Source organism: Cupressus sempervirens, chromosome 10 (genome assembly GCF_028749045.1).
Source record: "Cupressus sempervirens isolate cs-2001-9-10 chromosome 10, ASM2874904v1, whole genome shotgun sequence".
Taxonomy (NCBI): domain Eukaryota; kingdom Viridiplantae; phylum Streptophyta; class Pinopsida; order Cupressales; family Cupressaceae; genus Cupressus; species Cupressus sempervirens.
This window is the reverse complement of record NC_143127.1, coordinates 965,123,865-965,151,820: the sequence shown is the minus strand read 5'-3', so window position 1 is coordinate 965,151,820 and position 27,956 is coordinate 965,123,865. Positions and strand designations below refer to the sequence as shown.

The window sequence follows — 27,956 nt, the reverse complement described above, 5'->3', positions numbered from 1 at the left end:
TTTATTGTTATGCGAGAGCCCCCACCAAATAGATCTATCCACCACAAGGAAATAAGGAGGTCCTCCTGCTGCTTCTCTTTCCTGAACTTACTTCCTCCCCTGAATCCAAGCCTTCCAAAAGGTCTGGAAATTTTTTGACCCAAACAATCTCATTTTGAACTCTCCTAACACAATATCAATCAATGGGACATCCTTCCAATTCTTACCTTTCCTGATGACTGATTTCAACAGATTATTTCTAATCAGTACTTTCCATGGCTCATTACCCCATAGGGCCTTTAACACCCATTTGGATGCTAAAGCCATTCCTTGGGCTTTAAGATCCTTCAAACCCAACCCTCCCTGACTTCTTACATGACAACACTATTCCCACTTAACACAGTGCCTCTTCTTATTCCCTTTCCCATCTGACCACAGAAAGTCTCTAAGAATCCTTTCCAACATATTCACATGAGAGTTCAAAAACAGCCAAGCTGAAGCATAAAAGATATGATGCGAGGATAGAACTTTTTGAACAACTTGCAACCTACTAGCAAATGACAGGGAATGGGATTGCCATTTCAAGTGCTTCTTATTGATTTTTTCATATACCCATTCCCACATCTTATTGAGATTTGGCTCCACTGAAAAAGGTATAAGAAGTATCTAACAATCTGGTTAGGGCCATACCAGTGCCAACCCTTACTGACCAGCCAGCTCGGAGGATCAATAGACCAACCCAATACCTTAGACTTGAAAGGAGAAATCTTAGATCTTGAGGCCATACAAAAGAAATCAACCTTTTACAAGCATTCTCAAAATTTACCTCTGAAAGTCCTAAGAACAACGAAGTATCATCTGCAAACTGTGTATTAAGAAAATCCTCACCATTGGGCAATGAAATACCTCTTATGGGTGACCCCAACTCCTTTGCCCTTAGAATGTAATAGAGTGCATCCACTGCGATGACAAACAACAAAGGGGCAATCGGGCAACCTTGCCTAATCGATCTTTCTAGAACAATTGGTTCCGACATGCATCCATTTACATCAATGATAGTACTGGCATCCTTGAATAAAACTTTCACCCAATTGCAATATGTTTTTGGGAAACCAAATGCTTTCAGCATACCAATAACAAATTCCCACTCAATCCTATGATATGCTTTCTCAAAATCGAGTAGGATCATAGCAACATTTTGCCCATCATTTTTAGCCCAATTCAGAGTCTCCCAACTAGTGATAAGATTCTCTAGAATATACCTCCCTTGGATAAAACTTGTTTGTGTTTGTGAAACAAACTTATTGAGTAACCCAACAATCCTTCTCACTAATGTTTTAGCAAGAATTTTATACAACAAGTTTAATAGAGTAATAGGTCTCCAATTCTTGACCAAAGACTTAACCCCCTCTTTAGGCAATAACTTAATTACTCCTTTATTTATGGTGTCCCCTAATGAGCCCTTCTTATAAGCTTCTTTATACACCTCCAACAGCTCAGAACAGATCCAACTCTTATTCTTCTTATAGAACTCTGTAGGAAGCCATCCAAACTAGGAGACTTCCCATTAGGAAGGGAGTCAATAACAACTTCAATTTCCCCCACCGAAATATCCTTACTTATGTTCAACTGCTCTTCCTCAGATATCTTGGAAGGAATGAGCTTAAAGCAGTCACCCATCACCACTCTGCTTTCTGAAGGCAATTTTGAAGAGAATAAGTTCTTATAAAAACTGAAAAAAGTCTTCTGTATCTAATCTGGGTTACTTGAAATCCTCTCCCTAACAAGGATATAACCAATCCTCTCTCTTTTGTGTTTGGCTTTAATAATGTTAGAAAGGTACCCCGACCCTTTATCCCCTTCATTAATCCAGTTCATCCTAGCTCTAATCCTCTGCCCTTGAATCTTGTACCTTTGTATACAACTCAACTGATGTTTAATGTTAACTAATTGCATCTCCAACTCTTCATTCAGCCCTAGCCTTTGCAAATCCTTTTCTGTCCCTATCAGCTTGTTCTGCTAGAAGGATTCTTGTTGACTCCTGTCCATAGCTAACTTCTACCAATGACCTGGAGAAGATTTTTCCAAGTCTCCACCTTCAAGTTCCAGAGATCAATAGGCCCCAGTGAAGGGTTACTAATCCTAAGAATCTCTGAGACCATAACTATAGCTTCAACATTCTCAGTTTCCTCAAGAATCGAGGAGTTAAGCTTGAAAGCATTATGAATCCTCTTTGGGACATAACCACTTCTAGGATCCTCAATCCTACAACAAGTATGAATAGGAGAATGGTGAAAGAGGGAAGCTGGAACCACTTGCACTGGAGCTTGATTATTTTGCTGTAGGAAGGCAATAGAAGCACCATCCCCATACACTCTATCCAATCTACAAACCCTTTGCTTACCTGACTGATTATTACACCAGGTGAATCAAATATCTTGAAACTTCCAATACATATTCTCCATAGGGTCCACCAAATTAAATTTCCTTTTGAATTTATACCAAAAATACATTTCATTACCTTTCCAACAATGTGCCAGCCCACCAGTTTTATCCATTCTCAGCTCCACCATGTTGAAATCCCCCACAACAACCCACGGAATTTTTGGCAAGTAACCACAACACCACTCCCATAGCTCTGCTTTTTCTCTATAATCATTAGAAGCATACACATTACAAATACCAAAAACACTATCTCCTTGCTTAACAGTAACCCAAATTGCCCTCTGACACTCTGAACATCCATGGCTCACAATTGAATTCTCCCATTTAGAGTTAATAAGAATAGCCACTCCACCCTTTCCTCTTTCATGATTTGAATGGAAATCTACAGAGTTATCCCAAAGAAACTTCAATACAGAATATGCTTGAAACTCCACCACCTTAATCTCCTGTAAACAAATAAAATCCTTATCCTTTAACTTATTACACCAACTTCTTACCAAGTACTTCCTATCTGGTATTTCTAGCCCCTGAACATTCTAGCTATGTATATGTATCATCATTATAATTTGGGGGGGTTTTAGAACTATTGCATTGCTTATTAAAGCAATCTGGAAGATTCCTCCTCCCTCTATCCCCTAAAGGACCGGAGCTTCTTTCTACAGTCTCCCTCTTCTTCCTAACAACCTCTGTAAATTGACCCTCCGAAGAAGATCCATCCAAGGCTAAAGAACCAGATGAGGAAGTATGAGCTGAAGGCAACAAAAACACCTCCTTATTCCCTTGTTGAACCTTACTTGCCTTCTCTTTAATGGAAATGAGGGCTAATTGCTGAGCATTGAGAGCAGGCCGAACATTAATGACCTCCTTGGGGATTCTAGACGGACCTCTTGACAGGGGGGAAGCTACGGGCACCAAAGTAGTCTCAGGATCTCCAGCCTTAGCTGGTACCACATCAAACTCTTCTTCAAAAAGGGGGTTTGACAGAGACAAGAAACTATTGTCCAAAGGAATGTCGATAGAATTATCAACAGGAGGTTGAACACCTGGCATGGGTTCGGGTTCCCCCGACCACATTCTATCTATCTCCTTAGGATGACATTCATTACCCACCTTCTCCTTAGAAACTTTGCTAGCACTAATTTTATCCAAGGCTGGTAAACTAGAGGACTCCTGATTTTTGACTACATTGAATTTTTCTTTGTGAGAGGGCTGAAGAGTTGGGCAATCTTTTTTAGTATCCGTGTTAAGTCTACAGTGAAAACAAGCATTCAAATTTCCCAAAATGGCAATCTCCCAACAAATTTATCTCCTTCAAATTCTAAAGAAATATTATGAGGGAAATCCACTTCCAGAGCTAGAGCCAACAAAACTCTAGCATTGAGGTGAGGCAAAGTAACCCTAGAATGCTCAACTTGTAAGACAGAGCCTAACGGCTTCAAAATTTGCGGGATAAATGGCCAAAATTCCACATTCAGGTTTTTGATTTCCACCCAATTCGGGGGAGCCCTAGCAACCACCTTTTCAAAATCACCTATTGCAGACCACGGGTAGACCCTGAACATTGTCCTTCCAACATTTCAAAACCGTTTTTCCAAAACTCTCTCTTGTATACTGTGATTTTTAAGAAAAATTACAAATAAACCCTTTTGAATCATTCTACAATATGTCACAAAGATACCAATTTTCTTACCCGACGCTGCTGCGAACCAATCATCAAAATTTATCCAAACATATGAAGAAAATAACAATACTTTTAAGCCTAGACTTTTCATTCAAAATAGCAGACACCATGTCCTTGTTGGGGAAAAGAGAAAGAACCTTGGGACCGAGAGAAGAGTGCTTACCATTCTCTCCTCCACTTCCACCAGTGGCGGCACCGATACTGTCCTGGAATCCACCTCCATTGGTTGCGGCTCGTCTTCCTCCTCCTCCACGCTACTCTGGTTCCACATATTGATTTTGATTTTGAATAACAACCTTAAACACCGCAGCTGTCGAAAAAGTCAGGGAACTTTGGGCCACCACCTGCTTATAAGACAATTTTCCTTCACCTTCTCCCTCATTCCCGACTGCAGGTTTATTAACGTCTTTCTCAGCCGTACCTCTACCCATGTCATCTTGCAAGTTGGTATCTTCTCCTTCGCCATGATTTGGCTATCCGATGGCACGAGGGAACCAGGCCGAGGGCAAAATCCACACAACACAACAAGGGCATGAAATGACGAAACAATAACACCCAGGCCAAAGGACGAACAAAAGCACATAGAATTAAAATGAAAACCAAACAAACAGTACACTTGAAACAGGTAACACCACATGACGCACAGATCACAAACCAAGCACAAACCGATATTGACATCATTCAAACACGCGGCTAGTTGCAGAGCCCATCGTACTTTTCCGATGTCTTTCAGGCCTTTCCGATGTCTTTTAGACCAAGTTTCTATCTATATTAAATATTTGACATGTAAAAAGATGAAAATGGTTTGCAACTCGAAAAAGTAGGTTAATGCCAAGGACCAATCATACTTTGTCAGTAACGCAGGGAAGAACTATTATGACTAGACCATTTACTCAATCAAGGTCTTAAACACGTTTGATGTCCTTAATGCAGACTTGTGCCAAACAAATAATAAAGGCCCTAAACCAGATTGCGCTCTGTATTTTGGTAAAAATCTCCGAAACATTGCTAGCAATTCAAACCGGTACTGAACAAAGCCTCAGAAAGGTCCTGAATCCTATTCTTCCAAGTTGCATTTTCTTAGCACCAAATATGTCCTCATCGATCGCAGTTTTTCCAATTGGATATATTGTTGTGTGGTAGCAACCAACGGTATGCTCATAAGAGAAATCTTTGAACAGAACAATTTAAAGAGCCAAGCAAAAGGAAGGCAGAAAATAAAAGGGGCAATGACACTCTCATAGTTTCTCCACAGAGAACCCTGGTGATCGACAAAGTAAGAATTGCTCCCAAATCTGCAACAGGCGTGAATGCAGAAAAACTAGGGCTTTTAAATAAGATCAATCACTTCGTCAAAGAAGATGGCTTCCTTGATACATGGATTTGAACCAATGCTGAGCAAGAATATGAATACAGTATTTCAAGCAATAATTGTTCAGACATGCTATGGGAACGATGTAAGGCAAATGGACTTTATGCATTTTAGGGTGCCGACCACATCTCAGATTTTGATATTGCAATCTGGTTTAAATCAACCTATGGTAAGCAGGTAAGTATCTCTAAATCCTTAATAATTTTTTTTTTGTGGAGTGCTGGTCACAACAGCTTAGAAATCAATTTCTTTATGGTCCCACTATATTTTGTAAAGGTTTTGCTTGGAAATTCAATTTTGACCCTTCTAAAGCCCCTTTCTCCTATCTATAGATGGATCAGAATCCCTAATATTCCAGCCAAGCTTCTTCACTACCAGATTCTTTCCCCAGATTGGCAATATATTGGGCAGATTTGAAGGCCTTACAACTGATTTCCCTCTTACAAGTGATGCACTTATTGTGGTAGAACTTCCAAAGGGAAGAACTTTGAAACCCATTAAATTGATTACTAATAATTCACTCTACAATCTTTTCCCATCTATCTATGAGAGCCCTATTAATTCTAAAATCTCCTTCGTAGATCAAAAGATTACAAAAGCTTTCTATGAGAACCGTAAACCAAAGTTTCATAATCTTAAATCAATTTAACCAAGCCCTGTCATTAAGTTCTTAGACAATGGAGGCTTGTGCTTTGAATCTGATAATAGCATGGAGGAGCTCAAGGATGGCAAAATCCCTGCGGTTTCAATTTCTAGAACCCGGTCAGTTTCAGCACCCCCTGAGCCTCTCTTTAATCAGGTTAATATTGGCAATACATATGCATCTACCCCTGTTGCGTCCCAATCTTTGTCTCCTTTGGTTCAACCAATTTCCTCTCCACCGCCTCTTTATGTCAATATCAGACTCCTTCTTGCCCCATCCTTAACCCTTCAACATCTAGTTGTTCCCTTGGTCCTTCCTGCCGACAGATAATTATTAAAATGATAATATTGAGTTCCAAGTATCATTTTCTGACTTTCAACAATTGGAAGTTTATAGTTTCAAATTTTCGATCATTTAATGTATTATCTAAATCTTCATCTTCATCTTCTTCTTCTTCATCAAAGACATTTCAGTTGATTCACAAGCAGTGCCAATGCCAATGTGATCAGCTGCAACAATATCAGTCTCACTTTCCAAGCCCTCAAATTCTTACTAATTTTTGCACTGTACGGAGAGTTTTTTTTGTAATTAACATCCTATTTGAAAAATGCTAAAAAAGTAACTTGCAACTCCCTTCACCTATTAAAGATTTTGTTTAATGTTTAAAATATAATTTGTCACTATAGAAAGCTTGCAGTTAATCAGACAAGGGTCATTATCAACAATTGGATACCAAAGATTCATTAGAAAGAATCTTGATGGTTAGTTTAATTTGAGAGGGAGGGACATTATATATTTTTTTGAAAGAAATTGTATTTATGGATCAGAATTAAAATCTTAAATTTTCAGCTGTGTAATTTCTGAATATTATCTGTCTTTCATGCATTGAAAGTGCTGCAATATTTTGTATTTATCTGCACTATATTTGTCATTTGAAACTATTGCAAAAAACAATCAAAACACATTCCAAAACAAAAAACACAGCATAGATAGGGTGGCATATTACATTGAGGATCTATGTTTTAGAGCAACAGAGGGCATGGATCAAGTGGTTGCACCTGGGCAAATGCTGCCTCACACTATATGTCAACTAGGATGACACCTTATAGGGGATTTATATGGTTATGATGCACTTTCTTTTACTAATATATTGCTTTGAGATAGTAGAGTACTGACATTAGGAGACTTGATGGGTTGTAGTCAAGAGATATTGAGACTTGATGGGTTGTAGTCAAGAGATATTGAGATAGGTGCAGCATGAAGGATGATACAATCCAACAAGAGTGCACATTCTGGCTAGTCTTGTGAAATGCTTTTATAGCTGCACTTTGAAGGTATCACAACTGTGAAGAAAGTAGATTTAGAGGCGCCAAAAACTGCAAATAACCTCATGGTGCACCTCCGATCCTTCCCATATCTGGAACAAATGATGACTCCCGATATTGACTGGTTCTCCCTTCAATTTTTGTTCTGATGCTACAGACTAGTCTTCTAGATCTTTGATGGCATCTTTAGGAGTGGCTCCAAATTCTTGGTGGCATATACAAATCCCTTTAAATATATATTGCTTCTTACTAGGATACGTAACTTTGTTATTTCATAGTTATTTGATTGCCCCTATGTATCTTTCCTTCATGGCTGCATAATCAAATTTATTCTTACCACTGTCTGATGGATTCGAAGATATCAAAGGCTTTTTTTTATTGGGCTTACACATTAACTTCTTATTGCTATCTGAATATTTATGCATCTTGCTGTTGTGTCTTCGATTTGGGGTTCTGTATTACCGCTGACATCATCTGTATTAATATTCACTCTTCTACTCACTATGGTTCCAACTTCCGACTTGTATGTCTTAGTTCAATATTGGATTTGCTTGACTTCTGCAAACTAATTCCTTGTACTGCATCTAATAATTCATCACTGACTGAGAGAAGACTGCATAAGCTCCATTGAAAAGGTGCTGAAATTCCCTTTGAATAAGAATCCAATTTTGAAGGACCATGAACTGAAAAGACCTGCTGTTTCTTTTTGTCAATGTTACAAACTTCTAAAGCTACGTCATCTCAACTTCACCCTCTTACACTTCCATATCAATTTTATCCATACCATTGCTCTCATTCAATAAGATTAAAAAAAAAACATTTCTATAGCATTATTAACTTGTTTTTGAGTAGTGTCAAGAGTAGCGTTACTCATTTTAATTTCAGTTCCATTAGTTGCAGCTGCAACCTAAGGATGATGGCGTCTGATCTTCTGTTGGGCTCTCTCCACTGAATGTGCTTTAACACATTTTAGCTTATCTGTTATGTTAGTTGTGTTGGGTGGATATTTTGCAACCGATAGTTTTGGGTAAAAATCCAGTCACAAAATAGGATAACTAGCCATAATGTGTGAGATAGAGTCTCTCCTACCTTAAAGGGAAGGCTCCCCTTTCTCACCGTTCCTTGGATCAACTCAAGGTAAGCAAGAAGTCGAAAGATTTTATAATATGGGTTTTAATAAATATCCTTTCTTCTTATCTTTCAAGAAAGAATCAATTTACTCGTGGAGCGAGTAATGGGCAGAGTGAATCTCTAGCTACACTTCTATTAAGAGCTGGAAATAGTGATACCGATAAATCTTCATTAACTCAAAGGCTAGTTGAAGATGTATTAGTTTGGCTCTAAGTCCAGTCGTACTTCTATATGGAAAATTTTTACAATTAGAGCACAAAGACTCTTAAAAGTAAAAATAACTTAACTATTTTGTGGATTAAGAGAGAAGTATAAGTTACAAACAAAGCTTCTAGCTATATATTTCCACAATTGCTCTTAGTGAAAGCTTCGACTCCAATTGCTTCTTAACTCTTTTATATTCAATTCACAAGATACAATTACCAAGAATACAAGATAACATGAATCAAAGATAACTTAGATGAATTATAGACAAAGCTTATAACTCATACAAGTAACAGTCTCACTTAATCAAAGTTAAGTTTCAAATGATCCTTTGTATTCACTTTCTCTCAAAATCGTGCTAAACAAACAAAGTTCTGCTGGCACAATTTCTCCAGAGCTCCCTTACATAAAGATAAAGATGATTTTTACAATGAGGGGGCAGTACTTTATATAGGCACAGGTGTTGAGAAAAAGGTGGAGGAAAAAGTGGGAGCAACTCAACCAACTTTGACCTAGTCTAACTAGAAGAGAAAATATAGGGTTACATGCAACTGCACATGCAACTTGCATTACATCTTTTACATACACATGTAACTCGCATTACATGAAATCTCCCATTACATGTAATTACATCATTTCATGTAATGCATCCTCTTAGACCTACAAATAGAAATAAATTAAAAAAACAACAATCTTAAAGATTGTTTCTCAGTGCTTTGAATTTGATGATGATATCACGCATTGTGGGAAGATCAACAATTTCCATGGTTTTTGATATGGCTTCGATCCTCACTACATCTACATATGCTGATTGTACAACTTTGGAAATTGTTGCCAGAGAATCTAACAAGTGTTTTGTCGAGGATTTATACAAGACAAACTTGTTCATTGTGTGCGAACCAAAGTCTTCAAAATCTACATCAGCATTGATCCTGATTGTATATTCCGAGCTTACCCTTTCAACTGCAATGAGATCAACGGACTCATCAATAACCTGGCATCCCATTTGTTCCAAATCACAAGTAAAACTTGTTTCAACTGCTTGACAATCTCCAAGGGCTGCTTGCAACTTTGTAGTTAGCTTCCTCAACGTTTCCTCTTTGTAGCCAATAAGTCCTTGAAATCTGAAGAACATTTCACATGACGGAAGAATGTCACATGAGACCAAGGTAGCTAGATCAAATCTTGCCATTTCATCCCAATCATTGAGGATTTCCTTCAAATTATCTGCTTCTTGAGTCAAAGAATAGATCAAGTTTCAATCCATTTCATTCATCTCTTTGACACGCCTAAGAACTGCAAACGTCTCTGTGATAGCTCGAACTCCTTCAGAGATAATCTCTCCTATCCAAGACTTGGCGGCTTCAATCAACTTTCTTTCCTTGGATGCTTGAGATATAACAACAACACTTTGAGAAGATTGTTGCCGAATAAACTTGTTCAAGCGAGAAACCTCCTGTTTAAGTTGATTTTTCTTCTCCCATAGCTCATGATTGCTCTTTGATACATTAGCCAATGCATATGGAGCATCTTGTAAACAACTCAGACGTGATTGTTTCCCGATTTCAACCTTAGTAAAGTTGTAATCAGAACGAGTAAACTCTTCTACAGGTTTGTCCACCAAAGGCTCAACAATTTCAACAAATTTGGTTTTATCTGAATCAACCAAAATCCTTGAAACAATCTTACCTTTCAAAGATTTGGATTTGGTCTTCTTGACAAGGAGATTATTTGGAGGTACAACCACTTTTCTTCTCTTTGTTGTGATTCTACTCAACCATGCAGGCAAACTGAAACTTTCATCCGCACAAGCAAGTACAGTGGAGACCATTGACATTGACCTAGATTGTATTTCTGTTGTGACTTAGTAAGATTCAGTCTGCATAGCTGAAGGCATAGGAGCATGCTGAGAGGACTCCGTCATGAAAAGCTCAAAACTCGTCAAAGATGTATGAAGTTGGGAAACTTGACCGCTTGTAAGAGTTGGAAAATCCTCAAAAACACATTTGCCAAATGCTCATATTGTTCATTTGTGGGGATGAGAGGAGCAACAGAAGAAATAGGAAGGGCCATTGTATTAACTTTTCAGATTAGAATAGGAGTAAAAATAGTGGAGAATGAATTAGTTTGTGCAGGCTTTGGCGGAGATATGATCATGACTTTCGCTTCTTCATCTGTATCTTCTTTCTCTAGTTTCTCCTCTGATTCTTCCTTTGATTCTTGAACTGGTTCAGAGCTCTGAGATGACTTGGATCCTTTTCCACCCTTTAATTTGAATTTGAGGGAACCCTTAGCATAAGAAGATGAGGCACCGTCTTTCCCCGTAATTTTCAGCTGTGATTTCTTGCCAGGGGGGCCAAAGCTTCCACAATCCAAGCCCATCTTAGGATTAACTCTCTTAAAGCCTTTATTTTTCAGCCATTTGTTAGTGTTTACCAAAATAGATTGAAATCTATCCATGATAGATGTACCTTCCTTCTGTTGCCACTGACTAGGAAAAGGGTACTTCTTATCGAAGCCGGCTTGATGAAACTCCGGATCAAGGATGTTGCTGTGATCTTCAACTTGGAAATCTGAAGAAATTTCCAACATGTTAAGATTGATTATCTGTTGCAAGGTTAATCTGCAGTAGTCCATCTTCATTATGTGAAGCTTTGTTCTCATATTAATCTAGATGTTCTCGATGTGATGAACATGCGTGTAAGCTCTTTTCATTTGAGAATTCGTCTCTCGGTAATCAAAGTTGAATCTGGCTTTAAACTTCGTCAAGGTGATCAACTGCAATTCTGCTTCCATGTTCTTTTATTTGGGCACAAAATTGATTGAATAGTTACCAATCGTCAAGGGTTTAGTTGAAGTAATGCTGAAACTAGGCCTATGCATAACATGCTGATCACACTGCACGTCCATGAGCTGTCTAGCTAGCTCCATCAAGATGATTCGATCTGTAGCATACCTAGTTAAGGTATACGGTTTGCCTTTAAAATACCCAACTCTCAAGTATGTAAAAGTTGGAAACTGAATGAAAATACAACCATATTGATTCACCTTTTCCCATGCTACGTCAGATACCCTCTTGACGGATAACTGTTTATCAAATAAGCACCAGAAATGCCCAAAGAAAGCATCTTGGACTCTTTTGTAATGGAATTTACTATTTGCCAGAGCGATTTGGTCATAGTAATCCGAAATTGGAATTTGAAGACGATCTCCCTTGGTTGAGAGATCAGAGAAAGATCCCATGGCAGCAACAATGTAGACAAGGTAGGAGTTCATGTAAAAAGGTGCTGAAGTTCTTACGTTGAGCAACTACTGGCAAAGTGCAGTGCTATTCAACTCTATCCAAAATATGTGTTCTCTGTTTTCCATGATTTGGAAGATGAACTTGTACATCCATGGTTCAAAATTAGTAGAATCTTTGAGACCACAAACTCTGCTGAGAAGGATGATGAGATCTTTGTATTCTTGTTTGAAGTTAGACCAATGAACGGTCTTTGGTAGTCTTGAGAAGTTGTTCTTTTTATTGTCTAACTAGTATTGGTTGACATATTTTTGATAATCACCTTTCTTTTCATTTCTAGCATGCCAAAGATGATTCCTTAGTTAGATCTGCACATTTTTCTTTATGTGGTACCTTGAAGATCTGTTCAATGACTTCTGGATCAAGGCCAATGACAACCTTGCCATCAACGTCCTTGATAGTCTTTGATTTTGGACTAGAAAGTCTTCCACACCGAAAAACAAAATTAGGTTCCATGGCTACCATAGGAAATGTAGACACCAAGTGAATGTGACTTCTTTTGATGCCTTTCATCCTGTGGCCAAAAGGAGTTTCAACTCTCTGCAAAAAATCAGCCACGTCCACATGATTGATCATTGTGTCCATTACATTATCAAGAACATATGCAACTGATGATGGAGTTGCATGAGCCAACTCTTTATTGTATTGATATTTCATTTTGCCTTTGGATTCTGATGATGAGGGCATCTCTTGTGCTTGCACTACAATGCAAAAATCCCAAAACATAAACACATCATCAGAAGGAATTGCCATACAAGTTGATTTGCAATCAACATCAAAGATTCGGAAATGGATTGGAGACTTCGTAGATCTGATGAAATGATCTCAAAAAGAAATCATATGCATATGTAGTGAATGAAGATGGAAAGTGAACGAAATGCAGAATGAAGTGTTATGAAGATGAAAAATGGAAGATGGAATGAAATGAAAACGTGTGAAGGTGGAATGCATGGAAATGCGTGTGAATGAAGATTGCTGATTTTCAAGCATCACTTAGGGTTTTCAAGGCATTATTGCATGAAAAAGACTACATGTAAGTGCAAGATGCAATAGGAGATGAAAAGTGAGATTAGATGCAAATGCGGATGGAGGACACACTATACATGCAAGTGCAAATGACAAAGGAGATGGAAATGGAAAATGGAAAAGGGACAATAAACTTTATAGTCAGCTTTGGTGAAAAGGGGAAGTCAAAGTACATGGAAGATGAAAATGACATCTTTTTGACTTTTCAAAAAGTGACTTTAAGTCAAAATCGAGGTTTTGAAATGTAATTACACGTAATAAGGCTTTTCATGTAATCGTGCCGTGCGGGTGAATGTGGAAAGTGAGATGAGTGAATATGGAAGTGAAAAATGAGATTACATGCATGTGCGAATGGTGAATGAGATGGAAAACATGTAATCACATTTGTTGGATGAGATGTGAAGTGTTGTGACATGGAAGATGGAAGTGAAATGTGATGATGCTTTCGCATGAAGTAAAACAACAACAAGTTCTTGGGAAAGAACTTGTAACTTTTCCAAAGTGGAGAAAAATGGAAAGCAAACACAAAACACAAAAACTTAAAAGAAAAATATACCTTTGGAAAGTGACTCAAACATGTCAGATGCAAAGCACTTCAAACACAATTTCGAATTTAGAGTTTGGGGAAAAACCAAAAACATGAAAATGAATAATTTCTTCATTTTTAAAGGAAAAATGCACTTTCAATGATACTGATTTCAAAAAGTGGCAATCATCAAGCAATAATGTGCATAAAATCAGCAAGATAAACACAAATTAAATAGCAGGAAAGAATAAGTCCACTTACATGAAGATTAAGTGCTAAAAATGGTGGAAAAAGATGCTCCAATGTTGTAATTGTCTTCAAAACTGTTTTGAATCTTTCAAACCTTGCAAATTCGAATGGGGGAAGGCAACAAACAAGGCATTTTAGGTGAAAGATGCCAAAATGTGTCCTATCATTGCTCTAAATCCCAACATTTTTGGGTTGCATGCATATGGGACATTTTTGATAAAAAACATTTTTCTTCAAGGAACATGATCAAAATGTTTTAATCATTAAACTCCAAAACAAGTACCAAAATGCAATGCAATCTCCAAAATATGCCAAATTTAATTCCTTCTTGAGCAAAAACATGGGCCAAAAATGGATTTATTTGGAGTTATCACCAAAAATGTGCCCTAGGATAGAGCTTAGAAAAACATCTTTTTGCAAGATGAATCCATTATTGGTGTTAGAAAATCCATTGCCAAGCAAAAACGACCCTATTGGAGAAGATCTCATGCAAAACCATCAAGTAAATCTCTCACAATCTCCAAAATCGGGTTCTTGGAGGCCCATAACATGTGTTCTTCCAAAATCGGACTTTTTAGGAGGCATAACATGTTTTAAAATATGCACAAGGTTAAAATCAGACTTTTTAAGATGGAATGCATATTTTAGAAACTCCGCATAAGGCAAATCACACCTTTTGGGAGGCATGACACATTTTAAAATGTGCAGTTGGTTAAAATCAGGCCTTTTAGGGAGGATTACATATTTGAAGTTAAAATTTCATGTTTTTGATGCAATAACACATTTCAAGTGAAAGCTCACATTTTTGGTGTAATAACACCAAAAAGGTCCACTTTTGATAGTCTTATGCTTTTAAGTTGAACTTTATATGCAGTGACATGTAAAATGTCCACTTTTGATGGATTTTACATGTAATAGCATATAAAATGTCCACTTTTGATAACTTAAGGTCATTAAATAAACATATATCAATTTAATTTCATTAAAATGTTACTTTAATGGGACGTAAACCATATTTATATATCATATTAAAAATATAATACATAAATATCATTCAAAAAGTAACATTTAAATGAGCATTTGATTTAAATATCAAAAATTAAACTGAAATTATATAGTTTATATAGTCACTTTAAGTGAAAAATCAAAAAGTAACTCAACTTAAAATTATAACATAAAGTGCATTATAGTTATTTTGAAGTGAAAATTTAAACGATAAAGTAACTTAAAAACATAACATAAAGTGAATTTAAGTTATATTTTTCAAAAAGTGAATGTCAAATAAAAAATATAGCATGATATTTTTAATTCGTGCTGTTGCATCAAAAAGGTCCACTTTTGAGGCACTAAAATGACCATAACTCTTGACTGACAACTCCAATTACGCTTTAGGTTGGACCAAATCGAAAGAGAAACAGAAAGCCATGACTTGAGCAAGACCAAAGGACTAAAAATCAACAAACACAAACTCACAAGCAAAGAAAAGAATGATGAAGGCCTCAAAAATCAAGCAAAGGCTCGACAGAAAGCAAAACGAAAAAGACTTAATGAAAGCCTTCAGTAAAACAATTTGATATACAAATTGAAGTTGATCGATCGATCAACATTAAACAATTGAATATCAAATTCAAACTTAGAGATACGCGAAACTAGCTTGAAAAAGTTTTGCGCTGTTACCAATATGTTGTCGTGACAAAATGCAGGACAACAAGTTGCTTTTATAGAAGCAGCATGAAAACATCGCATAGTCTCACTCTGAGTAACACCAACACCACCTAACTTTTGAATTGTGCATACATCTCCATGTGTTTTCATTGTGATGGTCATTTTCTCCACCCATCACTACTTGCTCAAGATGCATTCTACATGCTTCCTGATTCATGCATATCAACATAATATGTCACTTTGATCTAAGTATGATCCACAATGTATACTGTCACGAGGCTGTATACTTAAATCATCATTGAAAAATTAGAAATGTTGCTTAAATGGAAACCTGATTTTTGCCAAAAATAGGGCTCCATCACTGTGTCAGTGTGTACCATACAGCAGTTAGAGATAGGGGTTGAAGGTTGTAGCACAATGCATACTAGAGAGTCATTAGAGATCAAGGTTTATGGTTGTAGACTTTTTTGTGCCAGAGAGCCATCAGAGATTGAATTTCATGTTGCAATTTATGTGTTTCAAAGAGCCATTAGAGAGTGGGATTCACAATTACAACTCACTGCATGCCAAATTGAAAGGATGGCATGGGCTGAGTGATGCCATGATGACTGGAGGTTAAAGATACAACTTAATTAGTGCCATGTTAGGACGGAGGAGAAATTGTGAACCTCTAACAAAGAAGTGTGTAAGGCCTGTGAGGCCAACCTGTGATGTAACATGTGTAATTTAAAATCGGGCCTTGGTGCCATTTTGGGTTTGGGTCGAGTTTTTCTTTTGAGGCGTATATATAAAGCTAGGAAAGCATTTCAATTGTGGGCATCCATGTTATGTTGCTATAATTGTTTTTCACTATTTATTCATAACATGACATTTTGGAAGCCTTTATACAATGGTGTCTATTTTGGCAAACAGTCAGTGTGAAAAGATGAAAGTGATTCCAAAAATCTTAGCAATAGAATTATATAATCTTCAACAAAGTTCTAAATATTCAGTTAGAGTAATACAATGTCATGTCCTAGATTCAATAATCCTAGACAATCATAAAGTAGTGAAGACTCACCCAAAACTATAGCCTTGATCTTTGAAATGGGAAAATTTTAAACTCTCAAGTATTACAAGGAAGAAGACATAGTTGAGTGGTTTGTGTTTGTTATTTGCCAGATCCATATCATAAAGTGATAAGTAGGAGATATTTCCATAGCAAGTCAAATTGTGATATTGCTGTCAGGAATCAGGATTTAATTGTGTAGTTTTTGAGTCAAACTCATTGACTCATGTTTCATAAGTAGCGATTCACACATGAAGCCATCTCTCATGAGAATAAATGGAACACTTAGCACTCACTGGATCTAGGGGATGCTCACTGAGGTGAAGCACTGGGACTTCCCGAGAGGTCACCCATCCCAGTACTACTCCAGCTTGAGCGCGCTTAACTATGGATTTTCCTCCATAGTTAAACCCACTCTGCTTGCAACCCCATTTGCAAAACCTTCACCAAGTGTTGTGCCTTATGAACCATTCATTAGAAAACCCTTTAAGCTCATCAAGTGATATGTAGGATAGAACCCTTATCATAAAGTTATAACCTCCTAGATCTAAGGATACAACCTTTTTCTTGATGAAGTGTTTGCAGTTCATTGTAAACTTATTTTGGTATTAGTTATACCCAAATCACTGAAAAAATCTGTGCTAAGTTTGCAATATATTTTAGTTTGAAAATCAGTTTAGGAATCTGATTATGTTGTGCTTTCTCACACTATTATTTCTGTCTTTGCTATGTAAATAGCCGTTCCTTATGGATGTTTTTATTTACAAATATTTATTCATGCTTTTTTAATTCTTATTCCTGCATATAATTAACCTTGTAAAATCATACTTGTGTTGAAAATCACTATCTTTTTAATGAAATTCATTTTGAAGTGGGCTTATTTGGCTTTCAACTGCTGGACACTGAAGTCCTGCATAAATAATTACTTTTGCAGATACACTGGCTTTTGTATTTGCGTTGGAAATTTCACTGCATTTATGTTAAACTAACTTTGGATGGAAGCCTTTTAAATGCTTGGAGTGCATTGAGTTTCCAAATGATGATTATGCTACAGGTTTGTTCCTTCATGGTAATACCGAGAATGAGCTTATTGTGGACACATCAAGAGGAGAGAGACTTCAAATCAATGTAAGATACTTAAATTTTTTTTAACTGGTCATGCTCATCTTTCTCAGTTTCTGAACTTAATTAATTTATATGTATCAAATACCACTCATTTCTGCAGTGAAAAATTGCAAATGACTTGTCTGTATAAATAAATAAAAGCTAGCCGCAAGATTGCTCTTTTTTGTCTCTGGTTTTTCCAAATTGGTTAAATTTATAATTGAGTCTGCAACTAAGGTTTTTGTAGCAAATAAACAATGTAGTTGAAATTGATAGTTTCTCCTCATTACTATATATGTAATGGCCTCGCTCTTATTAGTTTGTAGGTAGGTAGTTATATATTCGTCGACAGTTAGGATTTAGTTGGTACTGTCCAAAATCAGTTGATGAAAAATAATTAAATTTGTTTCAGGCTTACATATAAATGAAAGAATCGTTGCTCTTCACTTTCTCTCTAATTTCCCTAGTGTTTTTTTACATTGTCTCTAAATGGTATCAGAACACAAGTACATGGATCTTTGGGGTTGAAGTTCAAGGTTAAGGTCAGAGTCCTATAATATCTGAGTAGATGGAGACGATGCATGACTGAGTGTCGGGTATTGGGTACCTTTTCTGTGACTTTGATTCTTGAACTGATGTGCTTTTGTTACTGACCTACCAAATGCCTTAGCCATTATGATGAAGAGGAAATAAAATATTCGATCCCCTTTTCTTATACTTCTTGAGATATCGAAAACACCTTGAGGAGTTCCATTAAAGAGTAATGAGATTTTAGGTGTTGATAGACAAGTAAAAATGAGATTGATCCAATGTTTGGAGAGTCCAAATGCTTCCAAACATCTCCAATTGATTTCATCATAAGCTTTTTGAATATCTAATTTGATTAGCATACTTGGTTCCTTATTATTTTGAACTGAGTGTATTATTTCCTATGCTATAATAATTCCATAAAAAATAGATCAACTTGGCACAAATCCTATTTGTTCTTCTGATATTATCTTAGGTAATAATAATTTGAGTCTGTTTGCAAGGACTTCGGATAATATCTTATAAATGGTATTCACAAAGTTGCAAGTGGCCTTTGGAGATTGTCAAGTAGTTGAAACAAGTATTTCTTGTGATTTGGAACAGATGGGATGCCATGTTACTGATGAATCTGGTAATCTTATTGCAGTAGAGAGAGTAAACTTAGAATATACAATCAGGATCAATGCTGATGTAGATTCTGAAGACTTTGGTTCACATACAATGAACAAGTTTGTCTTGTATAAATCCTTGACAAAACACTTGTTAGATACTACGATAGCAAATTCCAAAGTTGTGCAGTCAACATATGCAAATGTAGTAAGAGTAGAAGCCATATCGAAGACCATGAAAATTGTTGATCTTCCCACAGTGCGTGACATCATTGTCAAATTCAAGGCACTGAGAAACTATCTCTAAGATTGTTGTTTTTGTTTTTATTTCATGTTAGTAGTTGCAAAGGATGCATTACATGAAAAAATGTAATTACATGTAGTGCGAGTTACATGTATGTAAAATGATATAATGCAAGTTGCATGTGCAGTTGCATGTAACCCTTTATTTTCTCTTGTAGTTAGACTAGGTCAAAGTTGGTTGAGTTGCTCCACCTTTTCCTCTACCTTTTTTTTAACTACTGTGCCTATATAAGGGAGTGCCACCTCATTGTAAAATCATCATTATCTTTATGCAAGAGAGCTCTGGAGAAATTGTGCCAGCAAATATTTGTTTGTGTAAGTGAGAGAAACTGAATACAAAAGAGCATTTGAGACTTAACTTTGATTAAGTTAGATTTTTGCTTGCATGAGTTATAAGCTTTGTCTATAATTCATCTAAGTTATCTTTGATTCATGTTATCTTGTATTCTTGGTAACTGTATCTCGTGAATTTAATAGAAAAGAGTTAAGAAGCAATTGGAGAAAGAGCTTTGACCAAGAGCAATTGTGGAAGTGTATAGCTAGAAGCTTTGGCTGTAGCTTATATTTTCTTCTTAATTCGTAAAATAGTTAAGTTACTTTTACTTTTAGGAGTCTTTGTGCCCTAATTGTAAAGCTTTTCCATATAGAAATACGACTGAATTTAGAGCCAATCGGTACATTTTCAGCTAGCCTTTGAGTTAGTGAAGGTTTATCAGTATCACTGTTTCTAGCTCTTGATAGAAGTGTAGTTAGAGATTCACCCTGCCCATTACTTGCTCCATGAGTAAGTGGATTCTTTCTTGAAAGAGAAGAAGAAAGGATATTGGTAACACCCATTTTACAAAATCTCTCGACTTCTTGCTTACCTTGAGTTGATCCAAGGAACGGTGAGAAGAGGGAGCCTTCCCTTTAAGGTAGGAGAGACTCTGTCTCACACGCTGTGGCAGGTCATCCTATTTTGCGACTGGATCTTTACCCAAAACTGTTGGTTGCAAAATATCCACCCAACAGGGTTCCAAGCATAACTCTTCAAGTATGACATCAAGACTCTCGATTGTTTCTTCATAGTGTTGTTTAACACAGTGGTTTCAAGATTCCCCTCCCCTTGGTCTAGACACATTATCCACTTGATTCACAAGGTGGGCCTACATCCAATTCCAACAGTTAGAGGATCATCATGGTTGGACACAGTTTCTCCAAACTCTACACTACTATTCTACATGCTATTATCTTGTGGGAGTTGGATCAGAGACAATTTCATGCTAGAGGGTAGGTTTGGCTTCACTTGGACTTTCACACTTCTTACCACATCTTAATCCTTAGGGTGGTCATTTAGGAGGCACAATGTTGCTCCTTGAAGGTCAATTGCTGGCTCGTGGATTTCCGCAAAGCTTTTTGACTCGATCTTTAGGACGCTATTGTTTCAGAGGCTTCAAGACATTGGGATTTCTGAGATACTTTTGGTGGCTATCATGTGATGCTATGAGTTTGTGGTTGGGCACATTAGAACCCCAAGTTCATTCAGAGCACCATTGGGATGAGACATGGCTGCCCCCTTTTCCCCACTCTTTTTGGGATTTACATTGATGAGCTGAAGACTTACCTACAAAGACACTCCCTCCTAGGGGACGACTTCTCCCTACACTAGGTTTTGATTTATATTTTGCTCTTTGCTGATAATGGGGTCCTCTTGGCATCCTGCCCTAACGGATTGCAAAGACTTATTCATGAGCTTGCCTCTTTCAACGACTTATCATAGCTTAGGGCGAGCCTAGTGATGACCAATGTGATGGTCTTCAGTTGCCTCATGACTTCTCACCACCATTTCTTCTTTTAGGGTTCTGAGATTGAGATCTCGTCTTCCTACATGTTTCTGGGTGTTTTGTTCTTTGATCCTCGTTTCACTATGAGACTTGCATGCCAGCTTCTTGTCAACAAAGGGTATAACTCTTTGGCCCTTGTTGAGAGAGTGTTTCAGGCATCACTTTCAGGACATGGTATCCATGTTGACTCTTATTGATTTCTTGATTAGATCGATAGTTCTCTATGGATCCGTTGTGTGGGGTCCTTACTTGAGACTGATTGGGCTTTGGTCGAATAGTTTCAGCCTCTATTTCTTGGGCACATCATTCATGTAATGAGCCCTGCTGGCTCACTCCTAACTACATTGAAGAATAATTCTCTTGTTTGAAAGTTGATATTTTCTTATGTTTTGAGATACATGATTTTGCAATTGTTAGAATAAATAAATAACAATGCTTTGAAATGCAAAGTAAATGATCAAGATTCAAATTCCAACTTTATTTGCTATTGATCAAATTCTAAGTGCTCACAAATGCACATTCATATATGCAATAATTTCATTTATATAAAGAACCTGGTATGCTGGATGATGCTGGATTTCAAATGCAGTAGTTTGTATGTAATCCACACTCAAATCTATACAGATTGCAGCTCTTATTATGGGATCACTGTAAGCGATTAGAATGAGATGCTGCTTTAAATGAAATGCAGCTAACTACAATGAAATGTTGCCATAGCCTGGAGTCTCACACCACCCCTGTAATCTAATTGTAGATTGTAATCATTGGTACAGGTTCAATCGCAGCCCATTAACAGTTAACGTAACTGTACTAGGAGAGATCACAACTTATGGAATTGCAATGCTGCCTGTGTCTTATTCACGCCATCGCCCACATTTGCATACCAAGTAAACAAACGCAGACCAAAGTTGCAGAATATCAAATCCCAACCAAGGCAATCCCTTTTCCTACCAATTTGTAGTCAAAATAACAATTGATTTTCAGCTTGATACCACCCAGACATGGATTCATTTGCAGATCACTGATTTAGAGAAAACAATACACAATTCACCAATATAAATCATTGGCTCAAAGTGCAATAATTTCAAGAGAGAAATTGTCTCAGCTTTAAAAAATATTCTGAAACTCTCACCATCCAATTTCAACAAGCATAAGCCTCATGAATGATTTGCTTTCTCAAAAAAAGTTGCAACAAGTTGCTTTTATATTAATTAAAGATGTCTTCTTCAAGACACTAAAAACAAGTAGCTTCTGTCACAAACTTTTCACTAAAGAGCCTTCATCAACACACTTTTCAAATAGAAGCCTTTATTTAATAACTTTGAATTAATAATAAATAGCTTCCAAGCTAAATGCTTCATGAAGACACTTTTCACTTAAAAGGATTCTTCAACACACCTTTCACTTAAAAGCAATGCTTTTAAGACTTAGGATTATATTCCATGTGAATTAATGATTAATACCCCCACTAGGTGCCCAAATGCATTTTATAAAACATAAACTCAATATATACCATTGAAAGTACCAATATCATCACCAACTAAATATAGCACCTAGGTGCCTGCCTGAAATGGAAACCACCATCACTGACTTACTAAATATAGTAAGTCGATCACCATGGACCCTCTAAACATCCTACTAGACCATAAGGATCACAATGATGGACTAGCCTCATTGACAACTGCTAAAAATAAGGGACATTACAATTTTTTTTGGCAGGCAACTCCATAGGGTATTTTCTAGACGGAGTTTTGTGTCCATCCTTTCAAGCTTGGTACTATCTTTGATTTGGTTTGGTTGCTGCATTGCCTGCATTGTTTCACTGACTCCTCAGAGGGTTGCCATAGGTATAACTAGCAGGCCTATTGTTCCTCAGTTGATATTGTGCGGTCAGATCCCATAATGAGGTCTTGATGTTGGAATGCACATTTCTCTTCTGAGGTCAGTTGGGATCAAACTTGACCATCTTCCTCTTTATTAATACTTTGTAGATTCCCTGATCCATTTGTTACCTCCTAGGCAGGAGCTGAACAAACACATTATGATGAATATTTATAGACAATACGTCCTTACTACTTGGGTCAATCCCCTAGGGGGTATGAGCCCAAGAATGGCCTTCTATTTAGAGCATTCTCTGGAGATTCAGGATGCTATCATTGTTCTCCCCTCCTACCTTTCTTGCAACTAGTGTAATGCGCTCTATTTCTCTCTTGGGTCCTTCAGAGTTGGTTCCTGCAAGGTTCCCATCCAGTCTGACCACCACCTACAAAGAGATGATAGGGTCTGCCAACTGTGTGATTTGGAGGTTACTGAGACCGGTGCTCATTTTTTTTTCAGTTGCTCATATATTGCGAGATCAGAGGGAAGTTATATTGTTCATTTAGAGAGTTTCAATCATTTCCCTCCTTTGGGTACACTGATTAGAGGTGCCTTGCCCTTAACCTTGAGGAGGCCTTGAGGCTCCAAGACCACTCTTTCCGGTATTGCATTCGCACTGGTTCACACTAGGATCAAGTTTAGTTGATCTCATCTTTCTTTCCTGTCGTGTCCTCGGTTCATGGAACCAAATAGTCTTTTGATTCTCCTTCTAGGAATCCTTGAGATGTGTGCCATTGCATGTCCTCTTTTTGGTTGCACCCTTCCACACCCTCCCCTAAAGGTTCTCAATGATGACTTATGGTCTATTCCAGCCCTAAGTTCCATCCTTCAGTTCTGGATATCTTGGTTATTCATGATTGCTATTGTGGCTTCTTGCCTTCTCTTCTCAGCTTCCCGTTTTGGTTCCTTTCTCGATAGTTATTGCCTTTGTTTTGGTTCTTGTTCCTTTCCTTTCCCTAGCAACCATTTGGTGGGCCTACTGCTGGACATTAGTAAAGTTATTTTATCCTATCTATCTCTGAGTCTTCATTTACTCTTATTTTATATTTTTGCTCATTTTTGTTTCTTCGTCGATTTCCTTCTTTTTATATTAATTTTTTTTCCTCCTTTGGGTACACTGATCAGAGGTGCCTTGCCCTTTACCTTGAGGAGGCCTTGAGGCTCCGAGACCACTCTTTCCAATAGTGCAATCCCATTGGTTCACACGAGGATCAAGTTCAGTTGATCTCATCTTTCTTTCTTGTGGTGTCCTCGGTTCATGGAACCAAACGATCTCTTGATTCTCTTTCTAGGAATCCTCGAGATGTGTGCCATTGCAAGTCCTCTTTTTGTTGCTCCCTTCCACACCCTCCCCTAAAGGTTCTCAATGACGACTTACGGTCTCTTCCAGCCCTAAGTTTCATCCTTTAGTTCTGGACATCTTGGTTATTCATGATTGCTATAATGGCTTCTTGGCTCCTCTTCTCGGCTACTCGTTTTGGTTCCTTTCTCGATAGTTATTGTCTTTGTTTTGGTTCTTGTTCTTTTCCTTTCCCTAGCCACCATTTGGTGGGCCTACTGCTGGACATTAGTAAAGTTATTTCATCTTATCTATCTCCGAGTCTTCATTTATTCTTATTTTATATTTTTGTTCGTTTTTGTTTCTTCGTCAATTTCTTTCTTTATATATTAATATTTTTTTTCTCTTGATTTATTTGTTCCATGATTATTCTTTTTGAGATTTTCTATTAGTTGTTTGTTTTTGTTACTTTTTTTGGTTAGCTCCATTGTTTGAATTATCTTTCTTGTCTTCTTATAGTTTCTCTTTTCTTTCTTTCTATTTAAGTTTTTTGTGGTCTTTGTTTTTTTGCCCTTTCTTGAAGTTTTTGCTCTTTAATAAAACAAGATTATATTTTTTAATTTGGATGCCCCTCTCAATCTCCTTCCCCCCAAGTATGTGCCAAAGAGGCACATTAGGGATGATATTTACAGGTAGTACATCACACCACTTGGGTCAACTTCCACGAGAGGCTTTGCCCAAAGATGGCTTTCTATGTTGAGCACTTTCTGGAGCTTTAGGATGGAATCATTGTCCACCCTTTTTATGTATCCCGTCATTGGTTGCACCCCCTCAAGATCCCTCTTGGGTTGTTTAGAGTGGGCGCCCACCATCACCATGCTGAGATAGACCACTAGTTGGACAGGTGTAACATGATTTGCCAAATTTGTACTCTTAGTGAGGTGAGTTTGAGGAGCTTTTTATCTTTTGCTGTACTATATACTATGAGATTAGGAGTAGGTTCCACTTTCTTTTACGAGAGGCCTAGTCTCTCTCCTTCTTTTCAGGTACACAAATCAGAGACGTGTTATTCTTCATCTTCAATAGGCCATCCATCTATAGGATCACTCTTTTGAGTGCTGCTTGTGCCATTTGTCCAATCATCTTATTACCTCTTTCTTTTCTGGGATGATTCATGCATTGAAAGGCATTTATCCTTGCCCTCTCATCATAGGTCCGTGAGACCTTGCAGATCTTACTCATAGAGATTCGCTCCTCCCAGCTGACAGGGTCACCTCCAAAGGCAACATCATTGACACCACTGTTATATCACTACTACAGATTATGCTCTGGTATTGTGTTTTTTCTTTGTCTCCTTGGTTCCCTACTTTTGTTTGGTGGGTTGGGGTTGCCTGCTCGCTCCTTTGTTTCTCCCCGTATTTCTTGGTGTCTGGATTTTCTCTTTCCTTCCTTTGTTGCTCTTTGTTTTCTGGTAACTGTTTGGCATTCTTGCTGTTGGTTGTTTTCCTTTGTGGCTCTTCAGTTCCTTTGACCCATTTGTGGTCACTCGTTGGACATTTCTTTATCTTTTATCTTCTTCTTCTTCTTGATACTTTCTTTTTTGTCCTTTCCTAACCAATTCTTGTTTTTTGTCTAATTATCTGTATTTTTAACTTAAGATTTTTATGATTATCTTTATAGTTCATAATTCTTTATTCTTTTTACCCTTCTCCTACCTCCTATATCAGGCTGATCTGCTGTCAAGTTCTAACATTTTAAAGTATTTACTGAATTAACATACTTATATAGAATAGTAGATGTAATAACTCCAATATTCCCTTCTTATTACATTACTCCAAATAAAGGTAGGAACAAGGGTAACAAAAGATCACTTGATGAACTAGGGCATACATTCAGCTTCTCAAGCATCACCAGCTAATCAGGACATAGTAGAGAACAAGTCCCATGTACAATGCCAAGGAACTAATCCCAAACTCGAGATGACAAATCTCTCTTCTAAGAGACCTCCCCCTTTGAGAGTGCAAATTCTTCCTCCAATGTACAATGGAACAAATCCTACCTTTACAATAGAATATGACCATATCCCTGCTCAAGTATAAAGTAGGAACAAGTCCTTTAAGTTCAGAAAATAAAAACTTTCAAACCCTCACTTGATCTGAAAGGGGACGGCATATGAAGATTGAATGCCTCTCAAGCAATGTACCATCTCTGATAAAAAAGATATCTCGAAGTAGAAAGAAGCCTTCTTCCTTCATCCTTCTAGTCCTTCCTACATCTCCTTTGAGTTTGTGAGATTTATCTATTAACTATCATATGAGAGTCTTTGAAAGTATGATCAATGCATTACATGTATGAGAATGCCCTAATGTCACAAGCAATCATTGTAGTTCATCTTTATAAGTACTTGTTGATGCGTGATTTATGACCCACCAAATAGTAGAACAAAATTCTGAAATATCTTATCCTCTCTTGAACAAAGTCTTGTGTATGTTAAGATTGCTAGAAGATCATATGATGACTCCAAGGTTCCTTCAATGTTAGGTCTGGACTGTGGATAATCTCAATGGTTGATGTGATTTGTTGATGATCACAAGGGGCCTTGCATGTATTTACTTAGATTCATTTCAAGTCATATTGGATGTGGGAGTTATATAAAGGTTTTTCAATGAAGTACTTTGTGGGTTTTCACAAATTTTCCGAAATGAAATAGGATAGGGTTCAGGAATTCTATTCTAATCCTAAGGGTAGTGATGACAATAAATGGTACTCTGGTGGACAAATTCATCAATTTATCCAGCTCTGCTTCGCAAAGTTATACTACAACTATGTGTGAACTGGTGCAATCTTGAAGGGTTACGCCAAATATTTTCATACCACCACATATACCATCATAAAGAACAATGTATATGAATGATCGAAGTTAAACATACACATGAAATGGGTTCAGGCTAACTTTGCACAACGATTTAGGATCACTAAAACTTCAAAAGTATACAAAGGAATTCATCAATACACATCATGTTCTCCATTGCAATCACAACACTTTAACTAGGCTAAACTTAATCTAATTGAGGGAATTTGAGAGAACAAGCAAACACCAAGACACATCAAGTATTCACCAAGCTTCAATGAAAACTCTATTATCTTAGTAGCTCATAACAACAATCTCAGAAAATCCTCCCTTTACAAATGCAGAGTGGGGCCTTTATATAGGTCCTCGATTACAACAGATGGCTCAGATGATCACAATAACCGATGGCCTAGATCATGCCACATCAGCCTTAATTAGGGTTAGGGCAAAGAGAAGGAATCTATATTAATATAACAAGAAATCCACTACCATAGTGGGTAATAGATTCCCACTTTTCATGCTTGCACAGAAAGAGAGTAAATTGCAGTAAATATCCACTATGTATGTCCATTACTCGATAAATGCTCAGTCTTTCATGATTAAATTATTCTTGATTCCATTCTCTGAATGCATAGAAGTTTGACTTGGAGACCTTAATTCTTCATCAAAGATAATTGGATGCCATGAAATGATGATGGAGGCCATGTAAGCTCGAGTCCTTTCCAACTACATCATTTTATGGCTAAGATCCAACTTTGAAAGACTTTTTTGAAAATCTCTCCTTGAACATTCTCGTCTTCCATGTACTTGCTTGGAAATTTATCTCCCTGAAATGGATTGGAATCCCTTGTTGATGATTATGTCCCTTGGAATTTCTTCATATTGAACTTCCATCTCCATGTTCTTGTATTTTTGAATTTGAACTTTGATTATTGAACTTTGAATGTCTGTGATTGGATCACTCACTATTTGGATATCTTTGATGCT

The 27,956-nt window shown here is 37.2% G+C and overlaps 1 protein-coding gene across 1 annotated transcript in view; it reads left to right on the top strand.

Annotated features, from left to right (window-relative positions):
* The window catches only part of LOC149537177 (uncharacterized), a 241,446-nt gene that overhangs the window by 62,646 nt on the left and 150,844 nt on the right, over nt 1-27,956 (top strand). The window contains exon 3 of the mRNA XM_089807323.1: nt 17,650-17,723. Within this exon, the coding sequence (XP_089663449.1) occupies nt 17,650-17,723 (74 nt within the window). The remainder of the gene's footprint in view (nt 1-17,649; nt 17,724-27,956) is intronic.